Here is a 19,853-nt window from a genome sequence, read left to right as displayed (position 1 = left end):
CACAACCTAAAAATTGTAATTTTATTTCTTTCAATTGGGTGAAGGGTTTTCCATCTTTCTTTAGTTTTTTTCAGGCCTGTCCTCATCAAATCCATTGTCTCAATATTTGATTAACTTCTATTGTACTTTCTTAAGATCCTTCTTACATGAACCAATTTAGCTTGTCCTACATTTCTTCATCCAGCTTTGCCTTAGTGCCTTCATTTCCAATCTTCTGCCAAACAAGTATCTACATGTCATTGTCCGCAAAGGACATCTCAAACAGAATAATAGCAGTGCAATAATTACAGAGGAAGGGTTTTCATAGAACTAAAGTGACTTGGAACACTGGTATCTTATGGCTTGCCTTACATGGCTCTCATGTGACCCATAAAATTACAGTATCAGTCCCTTGCCTGCAACCAATCAGAATGAGCTAGTAAAAGATACCAAAAGATCGTGAAAACAGCTGGTAATCTGTTGCTACTCTGAATGGTCTCTAGAGCATCAAATATGTTTCCATTAATATATATATTTATGACCTATAAATATTTCAAATATAAATGGCTATGCTATAAAAACTAAATACTTTCTAACAATTCAAGATATAACTACATGTACTTGCAGTTGTTCAATTTTGAAATGCCTATCTTGGAATCACAACTCGATGTTTTAATTGAATTTCAGTATGAGCTGAAAATTCAATCTGATAAATTTCCAATAATTTCTTTTAAGCGGACAGGATCTGCTCCGATAAGATCTGCAACCTTTACACCTTTTTTGTAGAAATGAAAAGTTGGCTGCAGGGACAGCAGAAACAAATGTTCAGATCAAGAATTTTAGTTCGGTTGATTTGTACACCCAAATGTGACCTAAAGAAAATTAAAATGAAAAACAAGTTCTGTCGCAAAGAAAGCAACTCTAGCATCTAAAAACAGTAGATTTTTTCACAAATAAATAAGCCGATGGCATCTACTAACTTTTGAGAAACTACACAATATAAGAAATTATCATGGTAGGTCTATATGACTATTGATTAATGTTTCTTCTTTTGAAAAATCTACCACAACAGTAAAAAGGAACAAGAACCCAGAAATTGATTTTGGACTTTAGTCAATCAGAGCATCAGAAAAAGTTATAACACCATGATCAATATATGGTGAACCAAAATGTGCCATTTCCTATCATACCACCTACCCACAATGAAATGAGTATTTAAATTGCAATATTTGACACATTCAAAGCAATTACTGGAAGTAAAAAAACATAATGCCAAATAACAGGAAACAATCAGGGATAACATCGTCACGCACCAGATGAACCCTGGTAATGCTATGTCATGTATGGTAACTTATCAAAATCAACCTTAATAGGATAGAGAGATGAATTTAAGAACCATCCAGACTGTAAGAAAAAAAATTCTGTGCCATTTTACAAAGAACGTGCAGACAATTACAACTATGTATATCTAACCATCTACTAATAGTCACTGGATGTCACAATACAAGGGGTCATGAATATATGCTGTAATAAAATTAGATATCAGTCACTGCTGGATGCTCCTCGGGAATTTGAATACATGGATACCATTTAATGAATGAGCTTGAAACAGTACATGGCCTTCCTTCTATTATGTGTGAGCATATAGCATCTCAAAAAATGGCAGTTGGCTGAACAATATGAGCAATTGTAACCTGCATATGGGTTCTATAACAAGATAAAATAGCCTAAGACACATATACACATGTATTAGCTTTCTCGTTGATAATCTTCACATTTATCAATGTTTCCTGGCAAAGGGCTCATCTTATGAACATGCATGCTTTATTGGTGGAAAATAAAGATGTTTAAAAAATATAATGCCAATGGCTATTCTTGGATTGCGCAACATCTAGACTTTGTCTTCTACTGCTTTAAACCCATCAAGTTATAATCCGTATTCCACAAGGACACGACCTTTGCCTTGGAACCCTTGCTCCAGTCTCAAGTACAAAACGGGGAACTGGGGATGAGATTTCATCGTCCCATTTCCGTCCCCTTTTTGTCAAAATTTGGGGACGTTTCCAAAATATCTTTTTGGGCGTTAGAGGAAACTTGAGGATGGTGTTGGGTACAACAGACGACCAGGTTGTCTCCTGACTATCCTTGGTACCCAATGTTGTCCCCTGTTTCCCAACATGTAAATTTGTTCAATGTTTTTCAATAGAGTTATTTTTTATTGATGGGTGGGCCCCACGTGGGTATTAGTATCTATTAAAAATTGCCAAACCCTATTTGGAGGCTAAAAAGGTGAACTCTCCTTCATTTACTGTTTAGCGTTTTAGTCGAGCTTCTCTTTTATGCTATTTTGATCTCATGAATGAAATCTGGAGCCTTTGGGCATTTTTCATTTTTGCTATATGTACAACATATTTTTACAATTAAAGAATTTGAATTTTGTTAATTTGCTATGTACTTATTGTATTGAGCTTCTAAAATGTCTATGGTGAATGGATTATCAATGTCATGATCTGCATATTCGAATTCTCTCTCTCACAATTGGTCTCCACAGATCCTCACATGACTCAGTAGGCCCTTGCACAAGGTACAACCATCATTTGCTCCATTTTGTGAGTTCTTTGACTCGGTAATTCTCAATGGCCTCCCTTGCCTTCATGTTTCCAATTTGTTTACTTGTTGGCTTCATTGTGGGGGATGCGAGAGTGGTTGATGACACCCTCTCTTGTTCCTCTCTCATTCCCTTCATTATGCACTTTACCATCAGCCACCTTCTATTGGCAGATCGTGCCCTCCTTAGAATCACTTTTTGTTGTCCTCCCTTGCTCCTCCCCCTTGACCCTCTCCCTCCATCCCCACCACCCCACCCCACCTCGCCACCCACCCCCCCTCCCCATCTCTACTTCTGCCCACATCTCCTTTTGTTTCGACAATAGAGATTGTGCCCTCTTCGCCTTGCACCTCAGGCGGCTCCTCCCCCTTAACCCAACCCCCTTAGGGAAAGAACATCCACCTTCCTCGACTGCCTTTCTAAATCCATTTGAGAGACTACACCACCCCCTAGACCTCCTCACCTATTCGTAGGAACCCTTGCCCCCATAACCAGTGGTTTAATGATGACTGCAAATCCTTTCACCGTAATGTGTGCATTGCCTCTACCCTTCATCCTCCTCTTGATGCACAACAAAAGCACTCCTACCACCTCTTCCTCCGCTTTAAAAAGTGTCTTCATCTCACATCGTAGCCAATCCCTTTGGACCTTGCTCCTTTAGTCCCCTAAGGCCTTATGGCACACCCTTTTCCCTTGCAAACCCCTTCTCCACCACCTTAGACCTCGGTCTGTTGGTTTCTCACACCTCCACCCTTTACAACATTTTGGGCCACTCCTCCATTATTGTCACCCCTCCCCCTACTGCTACCTTTTCATTGTCAGCAACATCAGTGAGGCAGTTAGATGTTTGAAAAGCAGTAGGGTTGCAGCTGAGGAAGGGTTCCAGGCATTTCCAAGCAAAACTCTTCAAGTATGGCATAAAGGCATTGTGTTCCTTCCTCACAGAGTTGATAAAAAGAGTGGTTTGCATAGGATTCCCCTCCTCTTGGTCATGACACATCATCCATCTGATTCATAAGGTTGGGCCTACCTCTTATCCCAACATTTAGAGGACCATCATGATTGGGCACACTTTCTTCAAACTTCATACTACTATTATGTATATTATTCTTTACCGGGAGTTGGATCAAAGGCATATTTGAGCTTGGGCCAGGTCGGTTACCATCTGGACTCCCAACCACGGACCACATCATCACCCTTAGGGAAATTACAGAGGAAGCACGAAATCGTTCCTCGAAGGTTTATTGTTTCTTTGTGGATTTCCGCAAAGCATTTGATTCGGTCCCCAACACGATTCTTTTTTAGAGGCTTCAAGACATTGGGATTTTTAAGACTCTTTTGACAGCGATTGTAAGACTTTACGAATCAATGGTTGGGTTCATTACGACCCCCTAGGGATTGTCCAAGCTCATTCGAAGCACCATTGGGTGAAGCAAGGATACCCTCTATCTCCCACATTGCTTGGACTATACATTGATGAGCTGGAGGCTTATTGTTAGGCGCACTCCCTTCTAGGTGACAGTTGCTCCTTACACTAGGTCTTGATCTACATTTTTCTTTTTGTGGATGATGTGGTACTCCTGGCCTCCTCTCTTGATGGATTGCAAAGACTTCTTGATGGCCTTGCATCCTTTTCAAACTCACAATAGTTTACATTTAACCTAGGTAACACCAAGGTGGTGGTCTTCAACCATCTGAAGACTTCACCTTCACTTCTTCCAGAGTGTATTGAGCTCCCATCTTCCTACACATATTTGGGGGACAAGTTCTTTGGCCTTTGTTTTAGCATGAGGCCGACACTTTAGCCTCGTATCAATAAAGGGTATTGTTTCTTGGCCCTTGTTGAGTGACAGTATTTCAAGCATCACTTTCAGGATACAACGTCCAAGTTGACTCTTATGGACATTTTTATCAGACCGACTATGCTCTATGGTTCTATGGTTTGGGGACCCTTCTTGTTAGAGTTGGATTGGGCTTCCCTTTTTCTTGTGCACATTATCCATTGTTGGCAAACTACTCCACATAGTATTGTCCAAATCGAGTTCAAGGCCCATCCTTTCAAGCTCAGCACCATCTTCGACTTGATTTGTTTCTTACATCGCCTACGGTGCTTCATGGACTCCTCAAAGGGACGTCACATATATTCCTACCTTGCCTATTGCTCCTTAGAGTGTAATGCACACTCAGACCCCACAGGGAGGTCTCGTTGTTGATCTGCTCAAGCTTCGGCTCTTCTGGGATCTATCGGGATTAACATCGATCACCTTCCTCCTTTCCAATACTTTTTGGATGCCCTCACTCATCTATTGATGGATATTTACAGACTGTACATCCTCACTACTTGGGTCAACTGCTAATGTTGTAACTTCAGTCTGATTGAATGGATCTAGAGATAATCCTTCATCAATTAGACAAACTCTCCTATATCTACTTATATATATATATATATATATATATATATATATATATATATATATATATATATATATATATATATATATTATTGTTAATATATTGTCTTATGATGATTAAGTTTTATAATTTACCATATAGAGACATGTCTTTTCATGAAACATGTCTCCTCTTCTCATATTTATATGACAATCAAATCTGCATTTGAAACACACAGAAATAAATGGTAGTGTTATTACATTTGCAGAAAAACGATCCTATAAAACTCAATATCAACCCCCTGGAGGGTTGAGCCCAAGAATGACATTTCATGTTGAGCACTATTTAGATATTCGGGACAGGATCATTGTTTGCCCCTCCTATTTATCCCACAGTTGGTCGCATGCACTCCATATCTCTCTTGGCCCCTTTAGAGTGGGTTCACACAGACTCTGCTTTCAATCTAACCATCATTTACCGAGGGATAACAAAATTGACCAGCTTTGTGACATAGCGGTTATGGAGATGGAGAACCACTTCATTTCCCACATCTAGTATGAGGTTAAGGAGGTTCCCCTGTTTTTTCAGCAAGACTCGGTCTTTCCACTCCTTTTTCAGATACATATACTAGAGGTGCATCTAATTCTCACATCCGCATCTAAATCTAAATCTGCAACTTAAGGAATAATAATTATTTGTGGAGTTATGTTATTTTAATTATTAATAAAGTGATTACTTTATTAATAATTATTTATAAAGATACAAATGTCAATTTATATTCAATGGATTCATGACCCTTCATTTAAGTGACTTAAAGTGCAATTAATGGATTATATTTTGGAGGCCAAAATATTAAAGTATTTTATAAAGTCAATGTGCACACAAGTTATATTATTTTAAATGATATTAAAGTTGCGCCCATGTTTGAAGACTTAAATTAATTAAAAACCTAAAAGTAGATTTAAATGTTATTAAGGAAAATGGGTTTATATAAGTACATCAAAAAGCAAATCTTCAAACTTGTTCATACAAATGTTTAAATGTTTACTCTTAAAAAGAAACTTCATGTAATCTTTGTAAAAACAAAAATGACATTGTTCAATGAATAGACACAATTTGCTCAAGTTTTGAGGCAGAGTATTAGGATAGCATCTTCGAAGATAGACTGTTTCTTTAATGGTCATCTAGTCGTCTTTAGTCTGTATAGGGAAGTTTCCTATTTTGTCTTTTGTCAACGTTTGTTTCTTTTAGAAATGTCTTTGTAAATCTATGTAAGGAGCGTTTATTCCTCTGTTTAATATAACACTATCCCATTATTCTATCATTTGGCTTGTGTCATGGTATCTAAGCTTAGGAAAAAATAAAATTGAAAAATTTAGAATTTCATTATGAAATCTTATGTTCTTTAATTTTTTTCAAAATGAATCCATTCAAATCCGTTTATTCATAGCGTTGTCTAGGGTTTCTGGTTAAAAACCAGCTTGCAGCATTTTTCATCGGTCTGCTTGTTCTACCTCATTCAACCCATCTACAAGTTTCGGCAACTCATTCGATGGTTTTTTCTTACGTATGAGCTCCCACGCAACATGTTTTTTGGTCAATTTTTGCTCCCACAGTCAGAGTTGTCCATTTCTCTGTGTTCACATTTGATCATGTTTGAGTTATCTACAAACCGATGGTCATTTTTCTGGTTCCCGCAATCATTTCATGATCTTTTTTTGGTTCACATGATCTTTTCATGCTCGTGACAGGATTTTTTTGACCCTTTTCTTGTTTTGTTTGGTTTAGATATTATCTTAGCAGACCTTCAACCTGCATCAGGCAAGAATCTCTTGTCATTTTTTGTTGTTCCATCTCTCTACCTAACTGCCAGTCAGCTGCCTAGGGTTTCTGCAACTTCTAATAGGGTTTTCACCTTCAATTCGAGTTGAAAATTTATTTTCCTTGCAGATACTTGCTGGGTTATTCAAGATCTCAACTGAGTTCCTTTCAGATTGTTTTGTGCCTCAAATTTTGTGCCAAATGAAATTCTATTCTAATTTCAGATTCTTTCTAGGTTTTTTGAGATCTTTTTTGGGTCTTTGTTAAATTTTCTTATGTCTTTCAACAATATTGAGACAAAATTCATGCTTGTTTGGTTTTGGTCAATTTTTTCCTCAGAAATCGTATCTAGACATCTGTAACCCACAATGATCACGTGAGATTTTGTTTTCTGGGTTAGTCGATTTTTTCCTCAGAAATGATTCTTTGGGTTTTGCAATATGCAAAGTTGTGTGGGTTTTAGGGATTTTACCGTTTTTCAGGAAAAAACAATGCTTTGTAAAACTTCAATTTCTAGGTTTTTCAGTGGCTTGTTGCAATCTATTTAGTGTCATAGTACTCTTCTGCAGAAGTTCTTGGTCTCTAACATTTTGCAGATCCAGGGAAGGTCTTAGCCACCGCAGAATGTCCCCACATTTGTACAATGACCATTAAGGGAGGGTATTAGGATAATATCATCCATGATAGAATGTTTCTTTAATGGCCATCTAGTCATCATTAGTCTTTATAGGAAAGTTTCCTATTATGCCTTCTATCAACATTTGTTCCTTTTAGAAACAACTGCTTTGTAAATCTATTTAAGGAACGCTCGTCCCTTTGTTAGATATAACAATATCCCATTACTATCATCTGGCCTGTATATAACACAGAGCAGGTGTGAAGGAGCAACACTGAGTATTTTTGTATGTTCTAGTGTACCACACAGGTGACGTAACACTAGTACAACCTCTGAGATAGTGGCACAAGACATTGAAATACTCCTTTTCTGATTTTTTCTTCTTTTTGAGGGATTCTTGAGCTTTACAGTGGGTGTTGGTCTCATTTTTCATGATGTGTGAACTCTGTTTTTTGTGTTTCCATACATTCCTATCATTCTGAGCATCTTAATTTCATCATCTGCGTTGAATATGATTTATATGCAGTGTGGGGAATTTGCATAAGTTGAGAAGGGCTTTGTCTATCCATTTGTAGATGAAAGGTGGAAACATAGCATTCAGCTCTTTACATATTAGTTGAGTATTTTTAAATTGATGAATCCATATTTTAAATTAAACTTACAATAATAAACAATAGATGTCACCCACTGAAGTCATGTCAAACTTGTCTATACATATTATGCCTTGTGAGAAATCAGAAATCTTGAAAATGATAAGCATAAGAATATACTTAAATGAAGGGATCAAGAGTCAAATTGATGGTCAACGATACTCATGTTTACAAAGGCATACCCACACTAACAGCTATCAGCAGTATCACAACAAATTATTAAAAGGTTTATATGATGAATACTCACCACTGATGAAACTCCTGAATTTCTCAAGGTGTTTGAAAGATTTTCCTGCAGATGAAAAATGTAATTAATTGTTTGCGCAAAACACTTTTAAATTCCAACTAATTGAATCAAACAAGAAGCCAGCATGAGACCTATCTCTCCAGATAAAATTAGAGTGACACCACATGGTATAGTTAACATTCGTGCAAATCCATCTAATCAAGACTATGACAAGAGCAAAAAAACTAAAATTTTGATGCAAGAGCTGGAAATACTTTGCTTATGAAGAATATACGTTGAACTTTGCAGAGACTGGGCATTATTAAATTCAGCTACAAGCAATCATGTCTTTATCACCTTTCTTCCTTCTCATGCTATTGTAGGAGAAGATTAATCAGAAATGGATCAGACATGTTAGTAAAGTTGGCTGATATTGCCACTACTCCTGAAGATGAATATAAGACACCTTTTATGAGGGCATATATCAAAAACCAGAGTTGCAAAGAGTTCAGCAGGTCAGAACAGGTAAAATAAATCATCTAAGTAATCCAGCCACTCAGATGACTAGCAAAATGGTAGAAAAATGGCATTAGTGATGCTTTTCACCCAGTTGAAAAGTCATACAATTTTTACTGTAGCCAAATGACTCATATGCATACAAGATGGTTTTGTGTACTACCAGACCGCATCCTGTGAGACAATAAAGCAAAGCATGTGGTCAACAGAGTAGTTGGAATGTTTGGAATTCCTTATCTTAGTATTCTGAAACACTTCGTTGATGAAGCTGTGGCAAATACTTTCTCTTCAAATGTGGTGTGTAGTCTTTACCAGGTTCTATATGTACGCAAAATACAATCTTCATGAGAAGAGCCGACCAATATCAATTGGTGAGGGTTTGGGAAAGCCACATCAACAAATCTTATTTAGGCAAACCAAAAAAATATTTCCAAAGTACCACTGTGCCACTCAAGCGAAGAAGTTTATCAATGCCAATGCTAAGTTTCCTTTTCTTTTTTGAAAATAGACCAATTATCAAGTTCTTCAATGCAATGCCTCTCATTATATGTTTATTAACAAACAGGGCAAAAACTGGAGATGTACAGTAGTTCGAGGTGGTCTTCTAAGAGTCTGGATATGGCTTAAAAAAGGGCAATTCATTATAGAATTTATTTGATACCAAACAGTCCTCTTCCCAGGATTGGTCCTCATTAGTAATCAATGATAGAGGCTAATGAGATTCAGAAACAATTTTAGTCTTTGTTAGACCAAATTATTATGCATCCTAGTATTTTTCCATGTGGCTGTCCAATAATTGGTGTATCTAATTAAGATGATTCGTAGAAGAGGGGTATTAATTTCCATGCTTTAAATAGACAATTGTCAGAAGAAGGTGCCCACAGATTCATGATCTTTCGTACCAGCTATAAGATGCTAAATAATTAACCAAGCTAGATTTGAAATCCAAGAATAATCAAAAGGAAAAAAGGACAGGTGTATGTTTAAAACAACATTTAAGAAAAAACAAGGTCTGTAACCAAAGCAATATGAAGTTGAATATATGCATGCCATTACTGCTTCCTTCTATGAAAGAATGATTGTAGAATTTGAACAAGGAATACCCATGTCCAATGGAAGTCATGATTATTTGTTTGTGTTTATGGACCAATTTTGTAAAATGTATATTCTTATTCCTCGCAAAAATACCCTGAATGATTGTAGAATTTGAACAAGGAATACCCATGTCCAATGGAAGTCATGATTATTTGTTTTTGTTTATGGACCAATTTTGTAAAATGTATATTCTTATTCCTCGCAAAAATACCCTCAATGCACATGATGCAGGTACATCAGTTTTCTAAAGTTAGGATTCTTTTTGGCTTATCAAGTTCTAGAGTTTTGATAGAGATTCCCAATTTCCACGACCTTTTTAAAAGGCATTGTGAGAACAGATGAATTACTAAATTAGAGGTCAATAGCTTTCCATATAGATTGGATGGGTAAAATGTCAATAATATGTTTGTTTCAGCTCTTGAGAGGGTACAATGGAAAGCATCCTAAAATGTCGTAAGAGAAGCTGATTTATATCCAGCAGTCCTTGGGAGCACTTTACATTCTTTTACTAGAGTCTCCTATTGCTTTGTCTTTGACTATTTATCCCCTAGCCCCTTTGATGTTATGATAGGGTAGATATATAGGAAAGAAAACAAACGTAATCTCAAGAGTACACAAAGCCAAAAATTTCATTAAGATTCAACAAATACACCTCTTAGTGCAAGGGAGGTTATAAGAGAATCTACCTAAGTACATAACCAAGCAAGCAAGCATCTTGTTATGCACAAAAATCTAGTTGTGGACAAAGTATCTAAACAAGAAAAGGCTCCAAGGGAAGACTCTAAGCTCATTACTACTTCTTAATTCAAAGAAAAAATATAATCATGCCCTCAAGTTGCCATAAAGGGATTTCATTCATATACACTTTGTATCAAGTATATTGTACTTATGAAGTGATCCTCTCTAATGCTTAAAATTGCAGCATGAAAAGAAACAGATAAGTTGGTATATTCAACTCTTTCCTACAAGGAGAAAAATATAGCCTGTAATGGAAAAGAATGCAACATTGATTTATGCTTATCGCTTGCAAGAAAAGGTGAAAATATTTAACATGAAAAACCCACCAATTTCAGCATATACCTGATCTACGTCTAGTTTCATAAATGTCACATTAGGATAGCTCGCACTCAAGTTGTCAACAAGAGGTGCTATTGTTCGACCTGTAAAAATAATAATAACTTGATCATAATCAAGATGAGTGAAATTAACTGGAGTGGTTAATAGAATCCAAATGCATTTCTATGTTAGTAAAAGTGAAAATGACGTAAGGAAAATATTCACATTGATTTACTTAACAAGCAAATAATTAATTATAATTTCAGATTCACATTGAGGTAAGGAATATATACATAAAAATTTTATTAGTTGTGAATTTCAAGATAATAATTGCACTTGACTATAAAAGGATACGGTGCATTCCAAGGGTCATTTCATATTAAAGCAAACAAATTTCCAATATTGATAGAAACACAAGTATATGTTATGTTCATGTGTCATATGTGATGCCCCTAGGCTAGTCTTGGTTAAAATTTCATTATGGGCTTGTTGTCTGCACAGGAATTTTCTTGAAGGTAATTTGGTTGGCTACTTTTTAAAAAGCCTATGTTCTTCTATTGAATCCATCATATAATATTTAGAGCATGCACATTTGTGCAGTAAATTAAATTTCATGTGTATTTTAAACTTACATACATTACATCTCAATTTCATCATTACAATTAACCTTCATAATGTTGGGTCTTTCATTAGACATTTATATGCATCAACTTGATTTTGACAGATATGTGGGAGACATTTTCCACATCAAGTCAAATTGTGATATTGCTAGTAGGATTCAACAGTGTAGTTTTCAGGTCAAAATCAGTGACCCATGTTTCATGAGTAGTGGTTCAAAATAGCCCACCTCTCATGAGCATGAATGGAACACTTAGCACTCATTACATCTAGGTGATGCTCATAGGGGTAAAGCATCGGGTCTTCTTAGGAGGTCACCCATCCCAGTGCTACTCAAACTCATGCAAGCTAAGTGGGCTTAACCTTGGAGGAAATTCATGATGAGTTGGAACAATATTGGGTTGGGTGACCTCCTAGGAAAGTCCAATGCTTCACCCATATGACAATCACCTAGACGCAATGAGTGCTAAGTGTTCCACTTGTTCTCATGATAGATGGGTATTGTGAACCACTTACTCATGAAACAGGGGTCAATGAGTTTGACCCCAAAACTACATTATTGAATCTCGAGAGCAATATTACAATTTGAGTTTGAATGTTAAATGGCGAAGAAAATAACATGCTTTCAAAAACAAAGTCCAACTATTATTCAAGTATTTCATTCCACATTTTAGACCTATGGTAGGATAAAGCACAAAATATTGGGCAAACCTGCTTAAAATATGGTAATCAAGGAAATCAAAATGAGTTGTCACTGAAAAGTGTCAAGAGGATAATTTGACATAGTTCATCTTGAGCACACGTCATTGGGTAGTTATGACAAAATACGTTAATTAGAAATTCAACACTTCTTTGGTTAGTAGATGGAAAATCCCCTAGCTATTTGAACCGATATCTTAACACCTTTTGCAATTAAGAATTTTGTCAAGCAGTTGGTATGCATATGAGAATGATATTCAACAAGCTATTATTTTGCTGCATCATGTGTCCTCGGTTTTTTTTTCATATTGGAGTTGCAGAAATAGAAATAATAAAGAGTATCTATTTTATTTGTAAGTATAACAATGGCAACAAGCAAGGGTTTTTGTAAAGGCAAAAAGTAGGATCTCCCCTCTGATTCAGCAGGCTGTAAGGATAAGGATATTCTTGCACTTTATGCTCAAGAGCTCAGCAGTTTTTTTTGTGAATTGGCGAAGGAGGCGAGTGTTAAGGAGGATATAGAGAACCACCCTACCAAGCTTGCCATTGCAAATGTCAAAATTGTTATCTCTGGGGCAATTTAGGACATTGTTATACCAGATCATTTCTTATATTCAGAGCTCGATAATCTCAAAAGGCAAGCAATTGTTTCCAAGTTCTAAGGAATCTAGCCGTCTATGGATTGAATCAGGTGTTGGGCAGCTCATGATTGGGCCGGCTTGGTTCTAGATATCACCTTCTTGGCTCTAGGTTTTATTCAGTTTGTGTTTAAGTTAAAATTTGAAAGGTATAAAATTTTAAAGGGCCCTAATTTATGGGGAACATGGGACTCTATGCTAGCGCTCGGTCCCAAGGTTTTGACCTCCATTCTAGACAAATCAAGGATGCTCCTATCTAGATTAGAATGTACAAACCCTCTGGAATTCAGGACAAAAGAGTTGTTCAAGCTTATAAAAAAATCCTTAGGAGTCTATTCATATTGTGCCTCTACCCTGGGCAATATGATTCCAACCTCTTACAAATTCATGTTGAATTTACCTAAGTAAGCCTCTCAAACAAACAATTTGATAGTCTTCCATTCTAGGAAAGAGATTGCAGGAGTTGGAATACAAATGTCTGCTAATTAAGTGTTTCAGATGCAGCTTGACTGGGCATATGGCCAAGTTTTGTGAGAGGTTGTCCAAATCTGTTGGTGCCAAATCAAGTGATTGTTGCAAAGGGAAGAAATGATGAAGAGGTGTAACTCTCCTCTACACTGGAAGATATAAAGGGAGGATGTTTCTTTTGAGGGACATGGAAGGGAGAGAATTTTGGGGAATAATATATTACTCTGTAAGGCAACAATGAAAAGTGGTGACTGAATTCTAATGAATGGTGATGACATTCTCAATAAAGTATAAAGGAGGTTTAATTCCAAGCCAAAAGGAGCAACAAAAACAATATTATATTTCAAATTTTGAGAGCAAAGGCAAGGTAAAAGGTGATCCCAAAAGGGGACACTACACATTATGCTATTGACGGTCCATATATTATTCTATTTGTGACTAAATAATGAATCCAATACTTGGTTGTTACCTTCACCTTTTCATCATTGTAATGATAATATTGATATGGATAATCTTCATATATACAAGATACATATAAGAGTATGATTAGCTGTCAATAACTTTAATTCTTTAATTTAAACTTATTTGGTCATTTATTGATTTAGCTATTTCTAGTTTCGAAAAGGGGGCATCACGGGGTCTCTCATACATTGTACATTTGTTTTATTTGCATACTTTGATATACAAACAACTTAATCTTTTCATATTGATCTTCTGAGTATTTTATGCTTTCCATTAAGCCTCTAGATCTTGGGTGGGTGGCTCCATAGTCAGATCTTACACATTTGGTTGATGAACCATTCTCCCAGACCTAGAACTTCTCACATTTTATACAGTTACTAAGTTATGTGATAAAAAAATGTCTTTGGCATTTAGACTGTTTCTGTTTTCTCAAGTGACTACTATAACAGTTTACTGGGACTCATTTTCCACAGAAATTGATGTAGTACCCAAGTATCTGCTCACAGTATTACATTCAATAGAGAGAAAACATAAAGAAAAATACAGATGCAATTTCGAAGCTCACACATTTTCCATTCACCATCCTGCCTTCTAAATCGTTCTACAACTTCTTAAATAACCAAAAACACCCTAAATTCGAAAAAACAGAAAATTACCTTTTTTGACATATTTTTACAAATCTTGAAATTTGTCATTTTTTGTAACCTTCGAAATTAACTCCTACAAAGCTGAAAATAAAACTGGACTTTCCTTAAACTACGACAACTAGACCTGCCAACTAATCTTCAAATTTGGAAATACTCATTCGAAGTTATTACAAAACACAAAACTCTAAAAAAGGCACAAAGATTATGGAAACAGAGTTTTGGGGGTCTAAACGGATTTTCTGGGACCTGAAATTTTTTTTTCTGGACACAATGGAGCATAGCTTAATTGTCAAACCACCAAACTCCTCTTAACAAGGCCACTGCAAAATTTTGAGAGAAAACCCAAGTCCGAGTCAAAAGTTATGACTCCTGAAAGTTAATGCACTATCACAATTTTTGCAATATTATATTGGAAACATATTATGACAGTTGCATTGCTAAAGGTGCTATCACATACTTGGATGCATTTGATGATAATGCATTTAACATTTGATAGGTAAGAAAAGTTATATTGTGAACAAAAAAAGATAACAGCATGGACTGTCAATGAAGTCCTCAGTTTGCTGCCTTGAACCAAGTCTTGTAAATGTTTCTAAATAAGAATAGAAAAATCCATTTTATTTGATTGAAGAAATATGATGACTCACATGGCCCACACCATACTGCAGTAAAATAGGCCACTGCAAGACTCTTTTCCTCTGTAAAACAAGCAACAAAATCTAATCTCAGATATTTCTTCCCTCTGCTACAACAAAAAATACAGTAAGATGCATAAAAGGCTAATAAATTGTAAAAGCTCTATTCTTCTTCAAGTTAACTAGAATAGAAAAGAAACATACCTTGAGCTTTGCTAAGCAAATTTGAGAATTCCAAATCTGAATTCACTACCAGAACTTTTGATGAGCCTGGAAATGATATAACTGATACATCAGTAGTACTAGATGCACGTGGTTTATTGATGTAATCACTATAGTTGGAAAGCAAATAGCAACACATGTTTATAGAGTTTTTATGAGTTACTAGATTCTCTCCTGGACCTAGGAATTCCTGGTTCAATTCTCTCCAAAGTCTGGTCCTTGTTAGATTCTGTCAAAAGTCTGCCACAAAGACCGACTTTTGCTGGGAATTCTCGAGGAGGAACCCTGGCAGAATTCAAACGACTTTTGGGCAACTTTGGTTTCCACCATAGGAACCCAGACAGAACTTTGGAGAATTTGGTTGGAAAACACACTTTTGTTTACTTTTTCAAAAAGATTTTGATGCCAAATTAGATTCAAGCACATGATTAGACTCAAATTACTAATCATATTTAATTTGAATTATATTCTACTTGAGAACAATCGGGATCTATAAAACTGCCACACACCTATTATGGAATGTCTGTAATACTGTTACAATACACCATAATTCATGCATATAGGCTAACATGTATAGAAAACTATGGATTCAACAAAATCTAAAGAGATCTTTTCTGTAGTTAAATCCCAATCCTTACCCTACTTTCTTGGCTTCATCCAGTCTGATCCAAAGCTGCTTCCGTTGAATCATCCAGTATGATAATTAATGTATGAAGTGTACAATATGGCAACAGTTACAACCTTGGCCTAAATCGAGCCTATAGCATAACTTTTTGTGCTTCTAAATAGCAACAGCAGAATGATGATTTGTTTGATAGCTTTTGATGATATTTGATCATGATGGATGATTATTAATATTGACACTATTGATTTTAAACTGAAACATTAATATGCTGGTGCATTTAGCTATTAATATCAGCATAGTGGTGTATAACTTATTTGCTGCTGCATATATGCAGATATGTGTGTGTGTGTGTGTATAATTATATGTATATATGTACATGTATCTATGTGTATATGTGTGTGTGTTGTGTCTATATATATATATAACTTTATTTTATAATTTTTTAATTTTTTAAACATATATTCTTATACAGACAAACCCAAAAGGAATCCGAATCCAACCCAAAAAATTTGAACGAATGTCGAACCCAAATCTTGAATCAGAACACGTACCTGAATCAGAAACAACCTAGGAGTTTTTTAAAGTTATATACGAATACAAAAAAGAAGTTTTTTATTCTTGCAAATTTTGAAGAGCTCTTTATAGTACACGGGATATATTTAATCAAGGTAACAAGAATCGGAATCGGAATCGGCAAGGCCGAATCGAATCGTGAATTGGCCATGAATTGGAATCGAATCGGCCACTAATTGGAAAATTTAAAAAACCCTTGAAATTTAGAGAGTAACTTATTTCATAAACCCTTTATCGCTGATTCAATTCACCGATTCACAAAAAAACATTTGGCTTGAATCGAATCGCTGAATCGTGTGAATTGCATGAATCGCCACAATTCTTGGAACTATGCATTTAATACATAAGAAAGAAACAATGGATTTCAATTGAAGAACTGAGTTGGATTTGGAGGCAACTGACTTTCAGACCATGCATCAAAGTTTAGATTTCTGGGCTGAAAGAGCCTTTTCTGTTGAGCTTATGACAACTGAAATTCAGTAGGGTTTGTAATTCAAATGCCACTACACCACTGCAGATGCTTCATTGTTTAAAGGATTCAAGTTTTCATGTCAAACATAACTCATTGGAGGTAACTAAAATTTGATAGGTTCCTCTCAATATGATTTGTCGGACCAACATGCTGAAATTCAATGTATCCGAAATAAATGAATTTGGTAATTCAAGTATTGGTGGAGTTTCCAGTAATAAATCAGGAGTAGATGTATCCCAAAGAAACACTCTGCAGTCCTAACAATGAACTTTTGAATATATTGAAGACTAAACTAGTCTTCAACTTTGTTGGATGTTGGGACATTTTCATTCCTGCACTTGTAACATATACCTTTCCCAATTATTGTCTTCTGGGATTTAAGATAAAAGTGCTTGTTATCCACTACTTCATAGTTTCGAACTCATAAGATTGATCTTTTTCCAAGCATAGAACCACACAAACTTTCGGGGGAAAAAACAAAAAGTGTAATGATTTTCTAATATCAGTCAGTATCATTTTGTAGTTCAAAATTTTTAAATCGGTATAACAACAATATTTTACTTTTTAAACTTAAATAACAACGGAATTAGTATTTTAAAACTTAATCATCCACAACAATACCACACATGCGAGATCTAGCAGAAGGAACACAAGACAAATACACAATTTACATGGAAACCCTTGTGGGAGAGAACCACAACAATTTAATGATGATAATAATTATAAAATTGAATGTGTTACTAAACCAAACTGTCCTATAGGGTCCGTCAAAGTACATTAGACAGGCATTAGAGTGCAAATTGGTCTATAGCTAACAATTTTTTATTTATTTTGATATACTCAAAGTGCGTGGCATGAAAACAGAATCCCTTTGCTGAACAACAAAAGAAGCCCAATATCGCAAATCAGAGTGCAAGGAACAAAGCTTTTAAACCTTTAGAGTCTATCCCCTTGAGATGGTCAAGATTTCAATAATTTGACGATGATGATATTACTTTTAACATATATCAAACCAACTTGATCTATAAGGCCTGTCAAAACTTATATTTGAATCATATTCGTCTTTAGAGCTGTTGGATAGTATACTACATGAGCTCGATTCCCTTCGGTACATAACAAAAACAGCCTCAATACCACAAATGGATGTCCATGGTATGGAGCTTTTAGATCTCTTTACCAGCAATAAACTTTTAAGTTACAATAATTTCATGAGAAGGATGATAATGAATTGTAAAGTGTTGTAGTCTACAGAAGCTAACGTAATTAGTCTTTAGCCTCACTGAGAAGTATAATGCAAGAAGCCAAATTCACTGTGCTGCACGACGAAAGAAGCTATATTCTCAACCCTTCTTCAAGTTTCTCAAATTTTAATTATTCCCTCTGCCCCCCTCATTCATGTTTCGTGTGCTTAGAAAGAATGAAAAAAGAAGCAAACAAACACTAACCTGGCGAGGCAGCAAAAAATCTAATATTTGCAGGAGTAAAAAGGGGCTTGGGCTCCCAACTAGCAGGTCTCGGTGAAGAAGCGAAAGCAGAATTGGGCAATGATTGAAATGTGGCCGAAGAACACGGATATAAGAACCTCCTCTGTGAATATGAATACCCGCGAGCAATGCTCCGTAGCAGTCTGGAACCCATCTTGAACTTCCACCCTAAATCTGGTCTTGTGGAGTGTTTAAATGACTAGTATCTTTTCTTTTCCACGAGAACTGGCTATATTCGAGCTCAAATTGAGACTATCATGCCGTTGAGGAGCAATTTAATAATGTTATGTTAGTGTTACTGCTTTATTCAAATAGATGAGCTTGATTGGAAAAAATAATTGGATTTGTGTTCATTTATTTTCATTAAATCTAAGGAGACACTTTTGTACATTTGCTCTATAATGGTTAAGGGCTGGAAGACATATTGGAAATGTCTGTTGCTTTTTATTTATTTTATGATAATATAAGAATTCTTTAATGTAGGTCATGTAAATATTTTCTTTAATTTATATGTAAGTTTTAAGATATTTAGGGTAAATTGTCAGGGGAATGTCATTGATAAGCAAGAGACATTTTTCTAGAGCAAATCAAATTGTGATATTGCTATTACTATTTAACTGTGTGATTTTTTAGTCAAACTCATTGACTCATATTTTATGAGTAGCGATTCACATGAATCCATCTATCATGACAATAAATAGAACACTTAGGATTCATTAGATATAGGTGATGCTCACAAAAGTGAAACAATGGGACATCTTGGGAGGTCACCCACCCCATTACTACTCCAGCTTGAGCGTGCTTAACTACGGAGTTTCCTCCATGGTTAAACCCACTTTGCTTGCAACCCCATTTGCAACACCTTCACCAAGTGTTGTGCCTTGTGAACCATTCATTAGAAATCCCCTTAAGTTCATCAATTGATAAGTAGGAGACATTTTTCCACAGCAAGTCAAATTGTGATTCACCTATCAAGATTTAATTGTGTAATTTTTGAGTCAAACTCATTGACTTATGTTTCATGAGTAGTAATTCACACGAATCCCTCTCTCATGACAATAAATGGAACACTTAGCACTCATTGGATCTAGCCGATGCTCACAGAGGTGAAGCATTAGGACTTCCCAGGAGGTCACCCATCTCAGTACTACTCCATCTTGAGTACACTTAACTATGGAGTTTCCTTCATAGTTAAACCCACTTTGCTTGCAACGCCATTTGCAAAACCTTCACCAAGTATTGTGTCTTGTGAACCTACTAAGTGTTACATTTATTGTCATGAGAGATGGATTTGTGTGAATCACTACTCATGAAACATGAGTCGGTGAGTTCGACTCAAAAATTAAACATTT

The 19,853-nt window shown here is 35.8% G+C and overlaps 1 protein-coding gene across 2 annotated transcripts; it reads right to left on the bottom strand.

Moving 5' to 3' along the window:
• Positions 1-239: 239 nt before the first annotated feature.
• Positions 240-18,785, bottom strand: LOC149575741 (thioredoxin H-type-like). 2 transcript variants are annotated; one of them, XM_089815531.1, is made up of 6 exons: positions 18,463-18,784; positions 15,330-15,395; positions 15,138-15,188; positions 10,983-11,062; positions 8,313-8,357; positions 240-779 (listed from the first exon to the last, which is right to left on the bottom strand). In XM_089815531.1, the coding sequence occupies exons 1-6, from the start codon at positions 18,653-18,655 to the stop codon at positions 681-683; spliced, it is 534 nt and encodes a 177-aa protein (XP_089671657.1). In that variant the 5' UTR covers positions 18,656-18,784; the 3' UTR covers positions 240-680. The 2 variants fall into 2 exon arrangements, with proteins under 2 accessions (XP_089671657.1, XP_089671658.1); XM_089815532.1 differs by lacking the exon at positions 8,313-8,357 and having other exon boundaries at positions 18,463-18,785.
• Positions 18,786-19,853: the final 1,068 nt, after the last annotated feature.

Source organism: Cupressus sempervirens, chromosome 2 (genome assembly GCF_028749045.1).
Source record: "Cupressus sempervirens isolate cs-2001-9-10 chromosome 2, ASM2874904v1, whole genome shotgun sequence".
NCBI lineage: Eukaryota > Viridiplantae > Streptophyta > Pinopsida > Cupressales > Cupressaceae > Cupressus > Cupressus sempervirens.
The sequence above is the reverse complement of the archived record's forward strand: the minus strand, read 5'-3'. Positions and strand labels throughout refer to the sequence as shown.

What these genes read in the sequence shown, in the direction of transcription:
- LOC149575741 (XM_089815531.1), bottom strand. Translation starts at nt 18,655, where the DNA reads ATGGGTTCCAGACTGCTACGGAGCATTGCTCGCGGGTATTCATATTCA. An exon ending in TGCAGTATGGTGTGGGCCAT is followed by an intron (nt 11,063 to 15,137) that starts GTGAGTCATCAT and finishes TTATTTTTACAG; the next exon opens with GTCGAACAATAGCACCTCTT. An exon ending in ATTCAGGAGTTTCATCAGTG is followed by an intron (nt 780 to 8,312) that starts GTGAGTATTCAT and finishes CTGTCCCTGCAG; the next exon opens with CCAACTTTTCATTTCTACAA.